Here is a 21,899-nt window from a genome sequence, read left to right as displayed (position 1 = left end):
AAATGTTGATTGTCTTATCTCTTGCAGTATGTACACCTGTTGATATTGGATATCTTCCCACTATGAATAAAAACTTCACTCTGTCAAGCAAAAGTTCAGTAACAAACAATATGGATATGTTTAGAGTAAACATGAAGATAAATAATACTGAAGCAATTAATGATTGGAAATCATGTTTTCATAATCAGCCTGTTCTTCGGGAAGCTTTGGATGTTGATTCTGTGAGATTTTTTGTTTTAAATGGACCAGATGTTTTTGTCACCTCTGACTATCCTATAATTCTTCTGTTGAACTTGAATACAAGAAGAGATAATGGTGGTACCATCATCTTGAACTTGCGGTTAAATAAGGTATAGTTTTGTATTTCTTCCCAGTGATGTCACCCAGGAGCTGCTGTATGTCTAATTTGGTGTGCAGATTTAATTGTAGACACTCTTGTGTAGTAGCATGAAAGGCTTTTAATGATTAAATTCCATTTTGTTGTTCAATTTCTCTCCTCTCCCTCCCCCTTTTTTTTGGAATGGAACATCTTGGAAAACTTTATTGGATCCACTGTGCTACAACTTGGGTGCAACTTATTTCTTTGACATTCCATGCTCCTAAGCATAATTGACCACAGGGGATTATGGAGAAGGGCTGCCAAATTTTACTGGGCTAGTGAAGTTAGTGCCATTTGCTTTAATTTATATGCAAATGATGCATCAATTTCAGGTGATGACAGATATGCCTTTAAACCCTGATACCTGGAAGATATTGTTTGTTAACTTCTTTAAAAAAAAAGCACCTTACTGTCTTTATTGCTCAATGCCATGAAAATATTATATTGGCACAGTAAATATGAACTAAATTTGCAACAGGACATTAAATTATGTCCATTTCAGCTTGTGTAACCTTTTAACAATGTGTTGGGTGTTCATTTTCACCAGTCACCCTCTAGTATTAAAACTTAATTAATGTGTGGTGCCTCATTCTTTTATGTTTTAATACTAGTCAATTCTAATAATTATTAATAACTATATCTGCCTTCCAACTGTCTCAATTGACTTTTCCTTTGGCTTTTGTATATCCTGTGCCCAATTTGACATTCATTTTACATGTCTATCTAATTTGTATTTCCTTAAGTTTGGAAACTCTCAGTCTGATTTGATTTAGATGAAACAATTTCTTTTCCTGTTCACCCAGTTGTCCCATTCCTTTTCATTTCATTGCGTTACCAACTCTCACTTTCATCAACTTGCTTTATTAGTTCTTGTAAACTTTTTCCAGTTAATTGGGTTACTGTTTCCAGTTAAGTCTAAATATTGGACAATACCCTCAATTTTTTGTCAGCTAGCTTTGTCGTCTGTTTGTGTGGTGTCATGTATACTACTTTAAAGGTGTTGCACTTTGGGAGGGCAAACCAGGGTAAGACTTGCACAGTGAATGGTAGGGGTCCTAGGTGTGCGGTAGAACAAAGGGACTTGGGAATACAGATCCTTAGTTCCTTGAAAGTGGTGTCACAGGTAGGTAGGGTCATAAAGAGAGCTTTTGGCACTTTGTCCTTCATAAATCAGGGCATTGAGTACAAGAGTTTGGACGTTATGTTGAAGTTGTACAGGACTTTGAGGCTGAATTTAGAGTATTGTATGCAGTTCTGGTCACCTACCTACAGGAAATAAGCTTGGAAGAGTGCAGAGAAAATTTACAAGAATGTTGCTGGGAATTGAGGACCTGAGTTATAGGGAAAAGTTGAATAGGTTAGGACTTTATTCCCTAGAGTGCAGGAGAATGAGGGGAGATCTTGTAGAGGTATACAAAATTAAGAGAGGTATATATAGGCTTTTTCCCCTAAAGTTGGGTGAGACTAGTTCTAGATTCCCCTTCAATATTTCACCTTAAACCTGAGGGGAAACTTCTTCAGAGGGTGGTGTGAGTGTGGAACAAGTTGCCAGGGGAAGTTGTAGATGCGGGTTCAATTGTAACATTTAAGAGAAGTTTGGATAGCTACATGGATGGGAGAGGTTTGGAGGGATGTGGTCCAGGTGCAGGTAGATGGGACTAGGCAGAATATCAGGTCGGAGTGGACTAGTTGGGTTGAAGGGTCTGTTTCTGTGCTGTAGTACTCTGACTGTAAACCAGCTAAAGCTTAAAACTTTCATTATTTAACATGTCTTTTGTGATGTTATGAATAAGGAACAAATACATGTTTCTATCTGTTGTTAATTTAATTAATGTAACAATTCCTGCAAATGAATAGTGAAAATCAAATACAAAGACAAAAAATGATGGGAGCACACAGCAGATCAGCCAACATCTGAGGAAAAAAGTGCAGTGTTTCCTTTTGATTATGGACCTTTCACCAGAACTACGTTTTCTATTTCTATTTCAGGTTTCTAGAATGTGGAAGTTTATGCTGATGGGGGAGAAAAACTAGTTGTTGCAAAAGGATTTTACCTAAATAGAATTGAAAGAAACCGATGAGATGTACAAGCAAATTAGTTATGATATGATGGTTTTTAAAAAAAAATATGCATTTTAACTTTTCTCATAATGTAGCAACATAATTTGAGCTATAAGTACTAAAGAATAAATAAGGTGCAGAATTTTGAGTTCTGTGTATGAAAAAGGAAATGGATTTAAAAATTCTGGCCCATTTAAAGCTTTGTCCTCAAATACGCTGGTTTCCAAAAGCATTTAATTACAACTTAAATGATCTATATTTCACTCTGTTTACAAGAATATGAAAAATGATTAAGGATTTAATACAAAAAAAGTTTCCTGTTTGTCCTAGATTTGGTTTTCTACAGATGTTTGTCTTCTGTTCCTGTCAGAAAACTTTGCAATTATGACAAGTTTCCTCTCTTCTGATTACTTTTTTTTGCCAATGGCACCTTTTATTGACCATCATCCCTTTAGATTTTAGTTCATCATTTTGCTTGAGATCAATCCTGTTCTGTAGTTAGAAACTGAAGGTGCAAGAATACATTGCTGATCTATTAGTATTTCTTTTCTGTATAGAAATAAAAGTTTTGTTATTGAGGAATACATAAGAAAATTGTTTTTAATCTTTTAGACTTCACTATCCAATGAAAACTCAACTGTGTTTGCCTGTTTAAGTGCTGGGTCTCCTGTGATGTCCCTAGATGTCAATTCCATGAACTGCAGAGAAGGTACTCAATAGTTCACAAATACAATGAAGCTCTAATTATCTGATTGATGTTTTGTCATATTTTGGGCTTGAGTTTGTAGTCTTTTGTTTTCAACATTATGGTGATTTGACTGTATTGAAAATCTGTTACTATTGAATGAAGCTGTGTGAAGATTATATAAGTCAATCACCGGGCTTGCATCTGGTTTCTGAAGGTTATACCTACATTCTATTCCTTTGTAAATTTCATTCGGTTCTCTGACCTTGGTGCTTGTTGCTTTTGCAGAATATGGCATTTGCTTTGTCTTTTGAATTTCTTTAAAATTTCTCTCATTCTCTGCGTTTCAGATTAATTTGGAATATTTTTGTGAACTTAGTTTTTCAATAGGGTTTAATGCATTACTTTATTTCAAAAACTTGCATAACTGAACAACGTGGGGTAACATTTCATCTTCTTCTGTTGTTTGAACTAATGGACAGAACATTGCGGGAACACAGTTCTGAGTTTCTGAAGTCCATTTGCAGTGATTAGAACGCTGCGTTGGGAGAATTGCTCTCGCCTGCAGAAAACCTTTCTCAAAATTTCTTTGGAACAAATCTCTAATTAGGCAATGATATTGCCAATAGCCAAAGTTTATCATTGGCCAAAGCAAATACTTTGGGATTAGTTTAGGCTTAGTTTTCATACTTTGGAGGTAGAATATCTCACTTTAAATACAAGAGGTGTCCATAACATAAGATCTGTCAGGTACAGGAAATGGGACTCCAATGGGGTTGTTTCAGACTTTGGATATATTTGCTTTCATTGAGTATAGTGTCTGCTTATCTGACGATCCAGGGTCTGGAATCTTTTCAGGTTAACAGGATTTTTGATGTATGCATTTCATCAGGATAGATAGGAAGTTCTAATTCTCTCTTTCAATCTGTAAGTCCACAAAGTGAAAAGGGAATTTAAGTTGGGAAGAAGCATTTATTAGCTTTATGGAATCTCCACAGCTAAGAAACCTCTATCAAGTTTCTTTTAAATCCTTTTTATTAAATTTGACTTGGGTGATCCCAATTTCTCACTGCATTCTATAATGTTCCTATTAAAAAAAATAGAGCCTAATCCTTTCATGCTATGACTACTTATAATGGTTTGGATGTTTTTTTGCAAAATTTTATCACTATGCTAGCTCAGTGATCAATGCTTTGCTGTTGCAATGCTTCAAGCTAGCCTAAAATCTTCTGCAATACTTCTGTACAATCCTGCATGCAGGTTAAAAAAAATCAAAGAATGCTCAAGGACACAATTCTGTGACTTTGGATTGTTTAAGTCTATATATTTAAGACTTCATCTTTTCGGGTTTTGTTTTTATGCATTGTATGCATTATAATATATGTTTTTCTTTTCAAAGCCTTATCTTGGGGATATCTGCTTAAAATGAATGCTTCGATATTATCAACATCCCTTCATGTTCCTTACCCAGAGACTGACCGTTGGTACCTCACCTTGCAAATCCTGTGCCCCAATGATAAAGGGTGAGGCCATTGTTGATCATGAACTCAATCATTCAAACTCAAATAGTCTTTAATTGACTTAGACTTAATTAAACGAATGCACGTCATAGTACATTAACAGATTAATTATTTTAATGTGTTCAGATGTTCAAAGGTAAGTTGGATAAAGTATGTGCAAAAAAAACCAAAATTTTGGACCCTGCCAAGATCAAGTTCTTTTTTTAAAAAATAGACCAATTTTACATTTATTTAGTTCTTTCAGTACCCTGGGATATCACAAAGCACTTCACAATCAATGTAAATACTAATATATGAAAGTGTCACAGGTAAATTGAGCATGACAGCAGGAATATTCTCCTGTTTGCAGGAGGAGATTCTTGCTGTCATGAGCAAAATTTACCAGTATTTCGTTCATATCTTTTGAAAAGACTAATGGCTAAAAGAAGCCTTTGGCTATTTGGATAGTGCCATGAGATCTTTTAAGCCCACATTCAAAGGGCAGATAAAGGGCTATGTTAAATGTCTTATTCAAAAGACAGTACTTCTGTTGGCAGGACAGGACTTCCACAGTAATGCAGTGAAATGTCACCCCAGATTATAGGGTTCTGTCTTTGGACTCTTGTCTTGAATCCATGACTTTCTGATGTGGTTGGCTGAAAGGTAACATTGAGCCAAGGCTGACAATCATTCCATGATTTGCATGTAAAGGAATAAAAATAGAATTTAATTTGAAAGGCAACAAGCATGAATAATGTAAATAATGGATTATTGCTTCTGGTGAAGGTTGAGACGCAAATGATTTGAATATTCTTCTAGCCTTGCTTCTAATGTGTCCATTGAATGTGAAATGCATGCCAACTGTTAAAACAAGAAATAAGCCTACATTCATATAGGGCTCCTTGTGTCCCTGTGACTGCAAAGCATGCAATTCAATGAATTACATTCATTGTTATGGAATTTAGTCAATGTTATGTAGGCCAGTATAGCAATTCATTTGTGTATCCTTTAGCTCCAGAAGCAGCAATGTTATAAAAGGCTAGTTAATTTGACTTTGTGGGATTAGTTGAAGGGAGTAAAGATTTGAAAACAGAAGGAAATACTTCCTGGATTTTTTTTATTGATCTGAACTGATAGCTGGGGATTTGTTGTTAACATTAAAATAATTGGAATGCATATCAAGGATATTTCAATACTAGTTGAAACATGCCATTTTAACTGTGCACACTTAAGTTTAAGTAGTCACTTCAGATATAGTGTGCATTTGTGTGACATAAGATTAGGAGAGGGCTAACTATCATGTTTCTTTGAACTAGTAATCTCTGAATTATGGAGGATTAGATTGACATGCATTTCATATTTTATGTTGCAAGAAAGTTTTTTTTTAAATTGTTTTTCATTTTTGATTAATCTGCTGGAATATAAGGAGCAGGGGTAGGCCTTCCAGCACTTCAAACTTGCGGTGCCATTCACGACCAATCCTGTACTTCAGAAATGTCTTGGTTCAGCAAATGCAAGGAACTGTTCCTACCAAATGTTCAAACTGGCTCATTCCCAACAGTGTGATCATCCTCAGGGATGCACTGAAGCTTGGTGCAGCCATCCCAAAACTCGATGGAGAAAGGTCAAAGTTTGGGGTTCTGCTGCCACTGTATACTGAGGGGCTGCAATCTACGTAACAATTTTTCAAACTTTTCACTAATTGTATGTTTGGGAATGAAAAATTAATGCTATATTGACACAATAGAAAAATTGTAAGCAAATGTAATTATATGCTGGGTACAGTGAATGAAGACAAGTTCAAGTGTATTGTCATGCGCAGACGTAGCCAGGGTATAAATGTCATGAAAATTAGCTTTCTTGTAGCAACAGCACAAAACATGACAAACATAAATTATGTAAACTTAAATTAACATAAATTATACATAACTTGCACAACAGAATAAACAAAACCAAACAATGACATTAGTGCATGTTGAGGGAAATATAGTCCGAGGTATAATTGGGGTTTTTCAGATCTGTTCCAGAACCTGATGCCAGTGGGGAAGAAGGTATTGTTGAACCTTGAGGTGTAGATCTTCAAAGCAATATCCTGCATTGTGTAACTATGAGGTGTATTTTTTGGAGAATTGCTTTAGTAAGTTTTTGATTTGACTGTGGCAGTTGCATCGATGGTTCACCTGGTTGCTGAGCCTTGCCTCTGGTACATGGCTATACAGTCAAATTTAAAGGCTCATTTTAATTTATGTCAGATTTTAATCCATGATAGATGAAAAAATACAATGGTAGCTTTTGCAAAGATGGAGAAACAAAATAGTTTAATTGTGATTATACATGATTCACTGTAGTATTTTAAGTAACATAAGCTGATATTTGATGCCACATACTAGACATTTAAGCAGTTTGAAACTAATTATTATACTCTTGCATAGATCAATAACGTGTTCACATTTTGGGAGAGTTATTTACAATTTTGGTCACCAACTTTCTAAATTTATTTTGAGGTAATTGTGGAGGAGTCATAGACCAGATTTTAAATTGAGGATAAATTCTAAGACTTCAGCTTTTTGCTTTGAAATGCTTGAAAAGGACATTTAATAGAGTTTGATAAAGGTTTGAGGGATGCACACATTCAAATAAAACTGATGATGGATTTGGTGTTCTGTACCATCAGGACTATATAGATGTAATGCTTTTTGATCCTGTCTGATATTCAACTCGTATGTTAAGAGGGCATTGTGCCTAAAACCTACTTTCATTAATAGGTATTTAGAGATAGTAACACCAAATTGTCAAACACTGAAAAGCTGTAACTTAGTATTAATTGGTCTTTTCTGTATTTTAGCAGTCAGGTTTGTGTGAAGGAGTCTGCTCGGGTAACTGTATCAACTGTACTGAGTCCCTGTATTGGTGATTGTGGTATATATGGAGAATGCAGGCTTCTTCGAACTCATGGATATCTTTATGCTGCATGTGTTTGTAAAGCAGGTAGGTATAACTATACCAAAGAAGGGTCTGGTCACCGAAAATGCATAAAATCAATTTCAGTCAATTATAGAGGTCCACTCACAAGGATTGATTGACAAGGGAACTAACCAATTACCTTCACTCCAGTTGCACCAATCATTTCCATTCTTTTGCAGTCTTGCCAGAATAAGCTCCCTCTCTGTAATCTCCATTATGTATACCAAATTGTATACCTGCCTTATTGCATTGACAATAAACAAAAAGCTAGTTATTGTGGCTGACAGACAAAGGTGTGTGGCTGTGAATTGCCACACATTTAATATTGTTGAAGGATTAAAGAATTCTTGAATATCAATTATGTTATTTCAAATGAAGCATCTGTTATATTTCAATAAACATTAATGTTAGTGGACTGCCATGCTTTATGTTTGCTTTGTGTGAGAAAATAATTCTGCCTTTTCTTATTTGTAAATTCCTTAGGCTGGAATGGATGGAGCTGTACAGATGATACCCATGCTCTATCATACGGACGTCAATTGCTTGCAACTCTCTTGTTGACGTTGAGTAATCTCATGTTCATTCCACCGACTGTGGTTGCTATACATCGCTATTACTTTGTAGAGGCTGCTGTGTATCTCTTCACCATGATTTTCTCAACGGTAATCTTAAAAGCAGTAGACATACTGTTAACAATGTATTAATTCTCATTTTAATCAAAATAATATATTTTAATATGAAAGTTTCCCTTTTACTGTGATATAGTTATAGTAAACTGCCCAAGAGAAGTAAATATCATCTCTGGTAACCATTTCTGATATTTGCCCCTGTTGGAAATGGTACTCATTAGTAAGCAGATGGGCTTACAACTAGGGTTTCTAATTTAGAAGTATTTTCAGTTATGAAAATGTAACTTTAGACTTCACTTGCCCAGTCATGGGATATGGGTCAAACATGATATAGCATGTGCTTTGAACTTCTACCACACATTACCATGTAAACGGTTTTCTGAATTCATTTAAGAAAATTGCTCTGAACTCAATGTAGATCTATATTTTATAGAAAAAGCAGTGGGGAATGGCACTGGCTGCAGGTGTTTAGTGGGTGTGCAAGTGTATGGGCTGGTTTAACTCCTCCCAGCATTTGGTTCAACTGAAAACAATACTCCTGTATTTGCCACTGGAACCCAAAGAAATTTTTCTCCCTTAAAGTGAAATTGGAGTAAGAAAGGCTTTTGAGATGGCTTCTTGTATCTGTGCTTGCATTTGTATCCAAGGCATTGAGGCTCAGTAATGCAGTCTGTGACTAAATTGACATTTAGCCAAACTGAGGAGAAAGTTCTTGTTTTGTTCGCTGAAGGGCATTAAGAAAATTGTTTAGTTAATACGTTGCCCCAGTAGCTTTCATGTATGTACTTCTAACGTGAGGAAATGCCCAAGACAGATGGCATGAAAGTTTAGAATTGTTTGTTTATATTTTGAAGAGTAATTGATGTACAGTAAAATACTGTAGATGCTGTAAATTGTAAATATAAACAGCAGAGTCAATCCCCACATTTTTGTTTGAAAAGCTTGAGGGCTAGTTGCTGTAATTTATTTTCTAACTGTGCTTACTGATCCCTGAACTCTGAAGGGGGAACAACTCCTCACAGCCCCAGCATTGTAATAAGGGGAATCTTAATCGAATTCCTCTGATTTATCCTACAAGCAGGTAGCCTTCATATGTACTTGGATTTCAATGATTATCCTGTTTTTATTTTAAAAAAAAAGATACTCTGGCAGAACCAATCACTTCATGTATACAAAAAAAAACTGACCAGTTTTCTCAAGGTTGCCTTGGGAAGTTAAAAAGACAATTAAAAAAAGATGTAGACAAAGGAGTGAGCAAAATTAACTGGGTAGAGGCAAACTGGGGCAATTGAGTGAGAAGAGCAAAAACTAGGAGCCAGAGTTACAAACTACTAGAGAACAAGAGACTAACTTGGGAGAGGAAGAAATCGTGTTGTTATTTTGTTTGTTCTACAAGTTATACATCTTTGATACTTCCTGAGTACAAGGCCTTCCAAAGATAGGCCTGGGTGTGGTATATGTCGTAGAGTATTACAGCACAGAAACAGGCCCTTTGACCCATCTAGTCCATGCCATCCTGATCTTCTGCCTAGTGCCATCTGCCTGCAGCTGGACCATATTCCTCCAAACCCCTCCAAGTATCTACCCAAATTTCTCTTAAATGTTACAGTTGAACCCCCATCTACCATTTTTACTGGCAGCTCATTTAACACTTGCACCACCCTCTGAGTGAAGAAGTTCCCCCTCAGATTACCCTAATACATTTCACCTTTTACCTTAAACCTATGTCCTCTAGTTCTAGTCTTGTCCAACCTTGGGGGGGGGGGGGGGGGTGGCAAGGCCTGTATGCATTCACCCTGTCTATACCCCTCATAATTTTGTATAGCTCTAGAAGATCTCCCCTTATTCTCCTGCGCTCCAGGGAATAAAGTCCTAACCTATTCAACCTTTCCCTATAACTCAGGTCCTCAAGTCTTGGCAACATCCTTGTAAATTTTCTCTGCACTCTTTCAAGCTTATTGATATCTTTCCTGTAGGTAGGTGACCAGAACTGCACACAATACTCTAAATTTGGCCTCACCAATGTCTTGTACAACTTCAACATAGCATCCAAACTCCTGTACTCAATGCCCTGATTTATGAAGGCCAAAGTGCCAAAAGCTCTCTTTATGACCCTATTTACCTGTGACGCCACTTTCAAGGAACTATGGATCTGTATTCCCAGGTGCCTTTGTTCTACCGCACACCGCAGAGCCCTACCATTCACTGTGCAAGTCTTCTCTGGTTTGCCTTCCCAAGGTGCAACACCTCACATTTACAGTGAATTGAATGATGTTCAGTCTTGGTGTTATTTATTTTTTTAGAGTTATGTATAGGTATTGTGACCAACACTGAAGAAATAGCAACAAGTAATTTGTACACATTTATCCTTAAATTTTTGTTTTCTTCAATTATAACTTGCATTATAAAACTAAAATACCTTATTTGGACTTGTTAAGTTTCATTTGTTTGTATATAAAGCATTAGTGTTCAATGATGCATTCTGTGACTAAATTAACATTAAGCCAGACTTGGCAGAAATCCTTTGTTTTGTTCCCCAAAGGGCACTAACAAAACCCTTTGATTTAAATGTTGTCCCAGTAGCTTTTGTGGTAATTTTTTTGATGTTGGCCTGGACCTGATTTTTAATTAAATCTATTTCATGATGTCATGCACACATGATCTGGGTTTTTGTTAATCTAGTGCTAATTTAAAGGATGCTATTATACTAATACTTAAAAGAAAATTATCCGTTGTAGAATGATTATTATTTAACTTTTTTAGTTTGACAAATTTTGAATAAACAGATAAATGACAATTTTAAAAACTTATTCCTTACAGTTTTATCATGCATGTGATCAACCAGGAATTGCAGTCTTGTGCATTATGGAATATGATACTCTTCAATACTGTGACTTTCTTGGCTCGGTTTTATCTGTGTGGGTTACTGTTCTCTGTATGGCCAAGTTAAAGTCTCAATTTAAGTATGTAAGTATTAACAATTATTTTTGAAGGGGTGTTGTTTTTTTTAAATCATCTTTCGACATAAATATCTTGCATGTTGAGTTATCATTAAAATGTTTCAGTGCTTAATGCATTATTATTTTAAACCACTGAGACCATTAGATATAATATGCAGCAATAAACAATATGCTGGAGGAACTCAGCGGATCATGCAGCGTCTGTGGGAGGAAAGAAATTGTTGATGTTTCAGGTCAAAACCCTGCAAAAGGACTCTTCATGAGCTCTGAAGGAACTCTTTCAGACATAATATGCATTTTTGTTTCTCATGGACAATGAGCAATTTGTTAAGGCAACAAACTGTTCATACCAAATTGCTATCCAGTGGTAGGTTCCATGGGCCTGTTTCCCTTTTTGGGCTGTGAACAAATTGAGGGATTTGACAAAGTAGAGACTTTAGATGCAGGAAAGTTGTAAAAGCAGTTAAGTTTGTTCAGTAAAGTCCAGAGGATTTTACATGTGCGCCTAAGTTGTTAACTTGAAGTGAGTTATTGAAGTCTGATGAGTCAACCTAATGTTTGTGGTTTGGTGGGGGTGGGGGGGGTGGAGGTGAGGTGGTGGCATATGTGTTCATATTGTACACAATGAAATTAAGCTTTATAGATCAAGTTGAATTAGTCTGTTTTCAATTGCTATTCAGTTTTATCACTTTTTTACCTGACCATCTGGCTATGTCTCACCAAGTACTTGGGCTAACTTCAGGAAAATTGAAGAAGCAGAAAGCAAATGAAATGAATTTCCAGTCCAGATCCCAAAGGAAACTATTTTCATTGGATTTAGTTACTCTGCCTTGCAAGTACATATAGGACTATGTGAGTTAATGCATAGAAGTATAGCGCACGACCTCTTATAGAAATAATTAATAGTGATGAACTGGAGAAATGTTTGTAGAAGATGTACTATTGTAATTCTAAGAGCATTGTGATCTAAAACAAGTCAATGGTCCTGATTTTTTTTTGAAATTGGATGTTGGAGAGTTACTTGCATGTTTTGAAGAAGAGCGATAAAAGGTCAATGGTTTAGATTAATATCTTAGTATTTTTAACATATTGTAGAAAATGGCAAATTTACATTAAACTTTTGTTTTTATTATTAAAGGTGCTTTTTATTCTTGGATCCTTATTGATTGCTATGTCAATGCAATTAGATCGCCGTGGTCTTTGGAACTTACTGGGGCCTTGCCTTGTTGCCCTGGGGATCATGGTGGTTGCATGGGTGAGTGTAATCTTGCATATTAAGTTGTAAAAAAAAATGACATTTTATGATTTTGATCAAAATTAGTGGATGGAAAAATATAAATTAAAGCACCTTGGAATCGAGGTAATCATCTGCTCCTATTTGGTCAGGAGAGTTCTGACCTAAGAAGATTAATTTACGATCTCACAACAATTGAGCTGGAGTGTCTATTGGCCAGAATTTGTATTCTTTGAGCTGTATCCATTTCATGCTAATTACAAATTAAATTTAGCACTTGCGCTGTATGCTTCTCCTATTTGAACTTGTGGTCCAGAACTGTTTCCATCACTTGAGTGATGGCAGGTCCTTCTGCCGTGTAACTAACTCCATCATTTAAGTGGATCAAAATAGGTCCCACTCATCAACACTAAAAACTGTTACCTCTGGCTAAGCTACTGCCTCTGGCTTGGCCAGTATTATAAAAGCTATTTCAAAACATTTAACATGTTAAGTAGCTATAAACACTTAATTGCCTGCCTTGGTTCTTTCCATATTTTCATCTCTATTGTGCAGAAATGGAATTCCATTGATTTCAATGTCCAACCTGGTACAAGTTTGCTGGATTCCCCACCATAAGCGGCTGGGGATTACTGTAGCTTCAGACTGAGACAGCGTTGAAGCAGATTTGGAAAAGCAGAATGATGATGTTGGGGTGACATATGGCAGCCCTCAAGATCCATTTGCATCAGCTGTGTAATGTGGCAGTCTGCTCCCATACTGCCAGCTTTAAACAGCTTTGACAGATAGGTTGGTACTTGCTGGGAGTGATGATGGCAAAGTACCTCTTGATGAAAGCCTGCATGTGAAAAGAACCTCTGCACTATTAAACTGTGATCTGAGTGAAGTCCTAGGATGTTCCACTAATGCCCCCTGGCTGAACCCTGCTTTTTGTAACTGACATGTGACTGGCTTTGTATCACTTTGGGAAGGTGATCATCCTACTTGGGCTCTGTAAATGGTTAAACAATCACTACCCCACTCTCATTTCTCTACACAACATTTGCTAACTCACAAATCAGGGTGTTCATTGGAGTGCATGTTGCTTTCTGATGGATTATTATTATTATGAATTCCTAGGTTGGAAACTTGACTGATAGTTGGTCACTCCATACACTTTAGTTAATGCCACCTTCTGGCCTCTCACTATCACTAACTTGACCTGATGATGATCCTTGATTCTAAGTCATCTATATTGGACTTAACTCCCCAGTTTCCTATTTTACTTCCATTAAAGTCTAGGCCTACCACAGCACTGCAGTGCTTCCTGAAATGTACTTCCTTTATACTCACACTTTTCACTGGCTGTCATGTTCAGTTATTCAGACTTGATCTTCAATTCCTTTGTATCTCCCTTTATGGTCCAGAAGGTTAAAATGCATGTTGAAAACAAAATTGGTTTGGTTGTAGGAGGTAGAGGTGGCAGTGGAGGGTTGTTTTTCTGATTGGAAAACTGTAACTAGTGATGTACCATGGGGAGTGGTGCTGGGTCTTTCATTGTTTTATCACTTGTATTAATGATTTGGAAGAGAATGTCAGTGGCATGATTATTAAGTTTGAAAATGACACCAACATTGGTGGTATAGTGGACAGTGAAGAAGATTGTTTAAGGTTACAACAGGATCTCGATCAACTGGGAAAGTGAGCAAGGGGATGGCTGGAATTTAACTTGTGAAGTGATGTAATGTGGAAAGTTGAACCAGGCCAGGACGTGCACAGTGAATGGCAGGGCCCTGGGGAGTGTTGTTGAACAGCCAACCGTGGGGCACAAGTACGTAGTTCCCTGAAAGTGGCTACACAGTTAGACAGAGTGGAGAAGAAGGCATATAGCATGTTTGCTTTCAGTGGCAGAAACATTGCGTATAGAAGTTAAAATGTCATGTTACTGTTGTACAAGTCATTGGTTAGGCTGCACTTGGAGTACTGTAGGCAGTTCTGGTCACAATGCTATAGGAAGAACATGATTGAGCTAGATAGGGTGCAGAAAATATTCACAAGGATGTTGCCTATAAAGGAGGGCTTAAGTAATAAAGAGAGATTGGATAGGCTGGGACAGTTTTCCCTGGAGTGAAGGAGGCTGAGGGGTGACCTTATAGCGGTTTATAAAATAATGAGGGCCATAGATAGGGTATACAGTATAGTCAATCTTTTTCCCAGGTAGGGGAATCTTAAACTAGAAGGCATAGGTTTAAGGTGAAGGGGAAAGATTGAAAGGAAATTTGTGGGGCAAGTTTTACCTCACAGAGGGTGGAGAGTATGTGCAATGAGCTGCCAAAGGAGGTGGTAGAGGCAGGTACAATCACACACACAAAAGATATTTGGAGGTACATGGAGAGGAAAGATTTAGAGGGAAATGGGCCAAATGCAGGCAAATTAGATTTGTGGTGATGGGCATCTTGGTTGGCATGGATGAGCTGGGCCGAGTGGCTGGTTTCCATACTGTATGACCATAGGAATCTATGAATCTAGTTTGTAATCTTTGTCTCCCTAAACTGGTCCCTGCACATAAAGTCTCTTGTTTTCTATGACCTTTCCATTCTCTGAAATGTCTCTCAAAATAATTTTGGACCACTTCCTTATAAGAAGTAGAATTTAAAGCAATAGTTTGTTGCAGTGATAAAGCAGTTGTGTATTGGATGCACTTAAGTTTTGCCCTTGAAAGGCTATAATGAAAAAGTAATTAAAATGTGGTGAAGGGTTTTCTTGAGGGCCTGACAAAAGCTGAGTTGTAAGAGTGATTGAGAAAATCCTAGGATTAGCTTTCAATCAAGTACTGAGCCATACATCTCTGCTATCTTTCTTGACCTTTTGTTTGTGCCTTTATCAGACTGCTTAGGAATATGGAGTAGGCAATTTGACTCCCTCGAGTCTACTCAGCCATTAAGTTGGATAACAGCCAAGCTGTCATTTAATTACACTTATCCACATTAGCTCCTTAACATCTTTTTATGCTTTTGGAATCAAAAATATTAAAATCACACATTGAAAATGAACATTTAACTCAGTAACAGTTGCCTTTTGATGAAAAGTACCAAATTTCTGCCACCTGTTTGGCAATGGCTATCACATTTACAACTTGTGGAGATTCATCTGAATGCAAGTCTCTGCTCTGCTCCCCTCTCCCAGCTTCCAGTTCTGGCTAACATCACCCTCACACAGAACCATGGACAGTAAGAGAATTTCTGAACTTGCATCTTTCTACAAAGCTACAACGTTACTTGCTCCTGCCTCTCTCCCTCAGCCACTGAATTCTTATTTCCTCTTGAAAGAGTTTAGTCTAGAATTGACAAAGCTCACTTATCTACATAAATACCAGTTCCTCCAAGATTCTGTTCCTGTATCCAACATGGCACCAGTCCATCATCTCTATTTTCCTTGGACTGATAACTCTCAAACTGATACATAAAATCAACTTCTTTGTTTTCGGTCCCTCCTCCTGCTCCTTATTTGGCTTGACATGTGCTTCTTGTTTTTCTCTGAAACACTTGGTATTTTACTATAATAGACAATTGAGATTTGTATTAAGGATCAGGTCACATGTTTATAGTTTTGCCTTGTGCTGAATATGTTCAAGTGAAATACTTCTCTGGAATCCATGAAGGAGAGTTCCATTTATTCATTGGTATTATTGGGATTGCGTATTCATCAGATTTTTAAGTGGAGCAAATAAATCCTCAGCATTTTGAAGGTTTTTGATTTAAATATTAAATGGTTATTAATGAGGCAACAGACAGCATAATTTTTATTTTCATCCCTTTCAGGTGTCTCAGTGTGTGAAACGCCGGCATTGCTATCCTCCAACATGGAAGCGCTGGGTGTTTTTCTTATTGCCAGGAATAGGTGCAGCATTGATTGCTATTGCTGTATATGGATTTCTGGAGACAAAGGAGAACTATTATTACACACACAGCATTTGGCATATTCTTGTAGCTGGAAGTGTGGTATTTTTGTTACCGCCAGGTAAAAAACACATAAGCCTGTGGTTCTGGACTCGTAAGCTTACATGTGGATACCAGATTTGTTCTAATGTAGAAGAAGACTTGTACGTTGTTTGTTGAATGGGTCAATTTAGCTATATTTGCTTAATCAGAGGAAACAGATTATTTTTATAAAAAGAATGTATTCTTAAATTGTTTTCAGTTGCTAAACTTTAAAAGCAGTGGTAAAAGAAATGACCACAAAATATGTTTTAAATTTCTGTAAAAATGACAAAGTAATTTAATTCATTTTTGACTTTTTTCTGCAAGATGCCAAATAGATTTTTATACCTAAAATAAGAGGCATCAGATGTTTTATTTAACAAAAAGGTAGTTGCATGCACTTGTTTGGTCTATAGTAATATTGGCCAAAACAATATATTACAACTTGATTAATTCTATTTTCTATTATTCAGAATACAAAAGTGTATTCTTGTTGGAGATACCTAAAGTCTTCATTTTTAACAAAACACCTGGGAATTTATCATTTGTTACAAAGGCACTGTAAGGGAAGAGTCAGGCCAGTAGGTAGTGGGTTGCATTACTACAGTAGCTATTTTACTTTAGAGACCAAAGAACTGAAAGTGATTTTAATTAAGCATATTACTTAGCACCTTTTTTAAAAAAAACTTAAGTGTTGATTTATTCCTTTGGACTATCCATTTAATTGGGGGCTGGCATATTGAAATTCATTTAAATTTCTTACCCCCCCCCCCCAAAAGAAGAGTTGTCTGGCTAAATTCTCTATTCTTTCTTGAAAACTAACCAAAAATATTTTCAGTGAGTTATGCTGTGTTATAACTGATGTGTTTCAAGGTCCCTGATGCATGTGTATATATTTAACAAAAAAGCTGCCTCTTGGTCACTTGGTAACCATGTCGACTGCAGCAGGGCATGGAAGAAAATTGCATGTTATATTGTTTTAGTTTTTAACAGGATCAATCCATGCACAAATATTGCAATATTTTGGGGAAAAAAAATTATTTAATGTTTTTCTGGACATGATTGGGAGCCTTTTTCAAGAGATGCTTCAGTTTTCAACTACATATTTCCCACTTATGAGAGTCCTATAACTAATGATTCTAATTATTCAAAGTTGTTCATTTGTTTCAGTTTTCATTATACGATGTACTAAGAGTATTGTTCATAACTACCTGCACACATACTATTTTAGAATATTATAGAGAGAGGATTTTTAACAATTAAATAAAAGGAGTAAATTCACTCCTGTTGACTCTGGGTGGCCAGCAATGTGCAACCTTGCATTTTTAAGGTTTTTGGTGAGCATGCCACTGGCATAGCAAGCATTTAGTGTCTTTCTCAAATTGCCTTTGAAGATGGTGGTGAGTTGCCATCTTGAGTCACAGCATCTTTTGGATGACAGCACTCTTGGGGTGTTTGTCGTTGGGGAGTTCCTGGATTCAGACCCAGCGAGGATGGTGTGTAACAAAGGAAAACTTGCAAGTGGTGTTCCTATATCCCTTCTGTACTTTTCATTCCATGTGTTAAAGGAAAAGGGTTTGGGAGTTGAACTAGCTTTGTGAGTTTCTGCAATGCATTTTCTAGATGGAACACATTGCAGCTTTTGATGGAGGCAGTGAATGTTTAATATTACACTAATTTCTATGAAAAATTTATCACCCAAATATAGTTATCTTCTTCAAAATGGCTATAAAGTACTGGCATTGAAGACTACTGCTAAGTAAATGCTAGAATATATCTCAGACATAAGTACATGGAATTTTCTTTTTTTTTAGAGCATCTGATCATGGCTTTTTTGGTAGAAATATCACACTTTACCGATTTAAGCCCATGGTGATTTATTATTGACTGAACTATTTGCAAGGGAATTGTTTTATTCTACATTCTTGCACAATTTCTGTTAGGTTGAATTATCAAGTCTTCCCAATGGAATTTTATCTAGGCGCAAGTGCTAAATCTTTAGAGTATGAATATTTGCAAATGTTGAATTGTATAAACTAAAAGCTGTATAGGAGATAGCTGTTTTTTCTAAATTAAATTAATTTGCATCTTAGGCAGAGTAGACCCTGAGTTAGAACAAAGGTTATACAGGATGTGAAAGATATTTGGGTATGAAATACATGTGTGTTAGAGTAAAAAACAACTTGAATTGCATAATATGTATAATCACAAATATTATAATGAAATTTGCCAGTTCTTCTGTATAGCCACATTTACTTCCAGGGACACTGAAATTAATTTATTTTCCCTACTTCAATTATTACTGGTTTGCTATAATATCTATAAGTTGTCTTAATCTTTTCAAAAATGAAGTTTTTCTCTGGTACCACACACCTAGTTAGTAGCAGAAATTGCCCAAAATTTCTTCAAAGCAAAACACAATATTTAAAAAAAAAATTTCTCGTGTTATGGTCTCCTTTTTGAGGTTTGCTATTTTATTTGGGAAAAGTTCCTGACACATTTGTTAGTAAGCAACAATATAAATATGTTAGGACATATTAATTTAACAGTCTGCATGTTTTTATTTAACCAGCACTAACCAGCTATTTATTTCATGAAGGTCTAGATAAATTGCATTGATACACAATCTGGAGCTTAATTTGTGGTTTTGAATTGGTTCACTCTATTTTCCCTGAACTATTTCCATCAAATGATTTTTATCATGAGCTCCTCAGCAGCCTGGTGGTGCTTTAGGCAATCTGATTAAACAATATGTTATACAAACTTAATGAATGGGTTTAAAATAATATTTTATAAAGAAACTTGAACATGAGATGCTGCTGTGTTATGTTTTATCTGTGTTTGTAAATGTTTTAGTCAGACTACTGTTTAAATTAAACTAAGACCTATATGCTGCATTAATTGTGAACTAGTGTTTGGAATCAGGACTGCAGAAGTGACTACTTTTTGTAAAGATGATATTCAATGGAAGGAAAACAGCTTTTATTCCAAAAAAAAACCCTGAAAAAACTTGATGCACCATGTATGTTCTGTTCAACTGATATTTTCTTATATGTATATAATAGCAAAGATTCTATGTACTATAATTTGCGGGTGAGAAAATAGAAGTTTCCTATTAAACAGTTGAATTTATTCTGATATAAACTCCTATTTATTTTTATGTAACTATATATATCATAATACATATTTTGCTGTGCACATTTAGATTGCCTTAAATGGGAATTTATATTTTGGGATAATGTATTTAAATCATAATTGTGTATGAATGCAGTTTAATGGTGGAAGCTTTGTATCATGTAATTTATAATATGAAATACCAGCTTATAATAAATTTTATTTTGAAACATTGCAAAATCAATATTTTAATAAATGTCCATACTAAATTTAAATTTTTAAATATGCTCTTATTTTGAGGTGGATTAATAGTTAGAGCTGTTGAGTCATCATCCATTCAGAAGGTCATGGCAAAATCCGGTAAGAACAACAAAGTGTGAACGGCCCTTCCTGGGAGTATCTAGTTTGCGAGAGAAAAAAATATTCCCATTGATTGGATGATTAAGATGAAGGTTGAGTACTGGAAGATGTTAATGCTTGTAACTTTGTCGGATTGATTTGCAGTTATTAGAAGAATGAGTTCATGTTGTATAATGTTTTTTATATCCTTGGGGCTTTCCAAAGTGCTGTGCAAGTAATTATTTAAGATCCAGTCAGTATTTGAAGCAAGAATATATCAATATGTGCATGAGGTTCCATGAACAAGTAATTAGTTAATCTGATTTTGTGGTGTTGGGCAAGGGAACATTGTTGGCCAAGTCACCCAGGTGATCTCCCCACATGCCATAAATTCACTTGAGCAGCCAGTTGAGACCTCTGTGTAATATCTCTACTCAATAGTTAATGGAGAGGGGGAGGGGGTGTGCGTTAGGGGAATTGAATTATTCTGTAATGGTGATGCATAAGTAATCTTTGCTGATTTGACCCTGTGCAGAATCACCTGAAGTTTGTGCTTCCACCTCAGTTATACCATTGCAACATTTAGCAAGCAGTAACTTGGCTATTTATCTCATTAGCATTTATTCATTGGGTGCAATTTCAGTCATTTACATCAGGTGAACTTAACTGATGCTCATTGAAACCATGACTGCACCTGCTTGAAAGTACTAAATACCTGTAGCTGGTATTGAAAGATTTCCACATGTTTTGGATCTTTAAAGGATACTGTGGCAGAGTAGGGATTAAAGCAGGCATTCTGATTTTCTGTCATCTCTGGATATTTAAGCAGAAGAGAAAGAAAGGGGTCATATCTGCCCAGGGAATGAGAAAACTATCAAGATCTATTGTGCAGTATCAGTGAAAGGTGGTGGTCGCTGAGGTTAAGTACCCATGTCCTGAATGCAGTCTCAAATATTTTAATTCTCATGTCTGTTCCAGGTCAACAAATACATCAACAAATCTGTCTTAATGACTGCACCACCAGCCATCCAGGTTTCCCCATGCTTTGCACTTTCATTGCACCCCTAACAATCTTAAAGGTGCCAAGAGGCACAATACATATTGCACCTATCAGCAATTACTGTACCACTACTCCAACGCTTTCATTTTACAGCAAGCTCATGCATGCACACCTCAGATACATCATTCATTATGGCAGACCTGTCACACAAAAGCATTGCAAGGCTTTATCTAATATTTCTCACCCTCTGTGTGACCAGGTGGCACACAATTGTGCTTTCACTAACAGGCCTGTGCTGGTCAATGATCCAGCTCAGTGATCCAGAAGGTGGCTACTACTGGACTGGCGACCAGGGAATCATTGAAGCTGATAATGTATCAAATCTGTCTTCTTGCATGTTGTATTCCATAACCTCTTCTGATTTACAAGATGCAGTTGATGTGCTCATGAATATATCCTTGTGCCAGCTTTTCAAAACTTAACACTCCTACCTGCTTTGGCATTAATCTTTATGGCTTGATAGCCATGAAGAAAGTACCTAGTCACTCAATCTGACTTTTGCAACAACTCAGTTTGCTCTAGAGGAAACTTAAAATTTGAGGTTGCATTTAATGTAATTGTGAAGGTTCCTGCAGTTATGATGGGGTGCAAGGATGTTGGCTTTGGAGCGTGAAGTCATACCCTAATTTTCTTCAGAGGATTAAGGTGAGTGAATCTTCAGGAGGTGCCTTATGAGCATGTTCTAAAGAATACTCAAGGCATTGCCCAGCATTCCTGAAAGACATGAAATATCAAGACCCACAAGTCCAACTCTTGCATCTTTTTTAAAGGATTTACTTTTGCAAGACCGATTTGTGTAGGTCACCCTGGGATTGGTGTGCAATAGAACATGGCTGCTGGAGCAGGGAGAGGGGTGGGTGGGGGGTTCCAGCACAACCCCCACGCAGCATCACATTGGAGTTCTTTGAAATGCACTGGAGATTTTCTCGGATATTATGTTAAATTTGTATAGAACCTCTTTAGGACCATAAGGAACACTATACACGGTTCTGATTTCCAATACAAAGCGTGGGGTG

The 21,899-nt window shown here is 36.5% G+C and overlaps 1 protein-coding gene across 2 annotated transcripts in view; it reads left to right on the top strand.

The window, feature by feature from the left end:
* pgap6 (post-glycosylphosphatidylinositol attachment to proteins 6) overlaps positions 1-19,677 on the top strand; it is a 32,952-nt gene extending 13,275 nt beyond the window's left edge. Inside the window, exons 6-13 of one of the 2 annotated variants that reach the window (XM_052022265.1) lie at positions 28-350; positions 3,053-3,149; positions 4,525-4,648; positions 7,473-7,612; positions 8,072-8,250; positions 11,038-11,184; positions 12,316-12,432; positions 16,212-19,677. In XM_052022265.1, coding sequence (XP_051878225.1) covers positions 28-350; positions 3,053-3,149; positions 4,525-4,648; positions 7,473-7,612; positions 8,072-8,250; positions 11,038-11,184; positions 12,316-12,432; positions 16,212-16,508 — 1,424 coding nt within the window. In that variant the 3' untranslated portion in view covers positions 16,509-19,677. Of the gene's footprint in view, positions 1-27; positions 351-3,052; positions 3,150-4,524; positions 4,649-7,469; positions 7,613-8,071; positions 8,251-11,037; positions 11,185-12,315; positions 12,433-16,211 lie in introns of both variants that reach the window. The other variant, XM_052022264.1, reaches the window with a different exon arrangement.
* Positions 19,678-21,899: the final 2,222 nt, after the last annotated feature.

The sequence above is a fragment of the Pristis pectinata genome, chromosome 8, assembly GCF_009764475.1.
Source record: "Pristis pectinata isolate sPriPec2 chromosome 8, sPriPec2.1.pri, whole genome shotgun sequence".
In the NCBI taxonomy this organism is placed as follows: domain Eukaryota; kingdom Metazoa; phylum Chordata; class Chondrichthyes; order Rhinopristiformes; family Pristidae; genus Pristis; species Pristis pectinata.
This window is presented reverse-complemented; position numbering and strand designations above follow the sequence as displayed.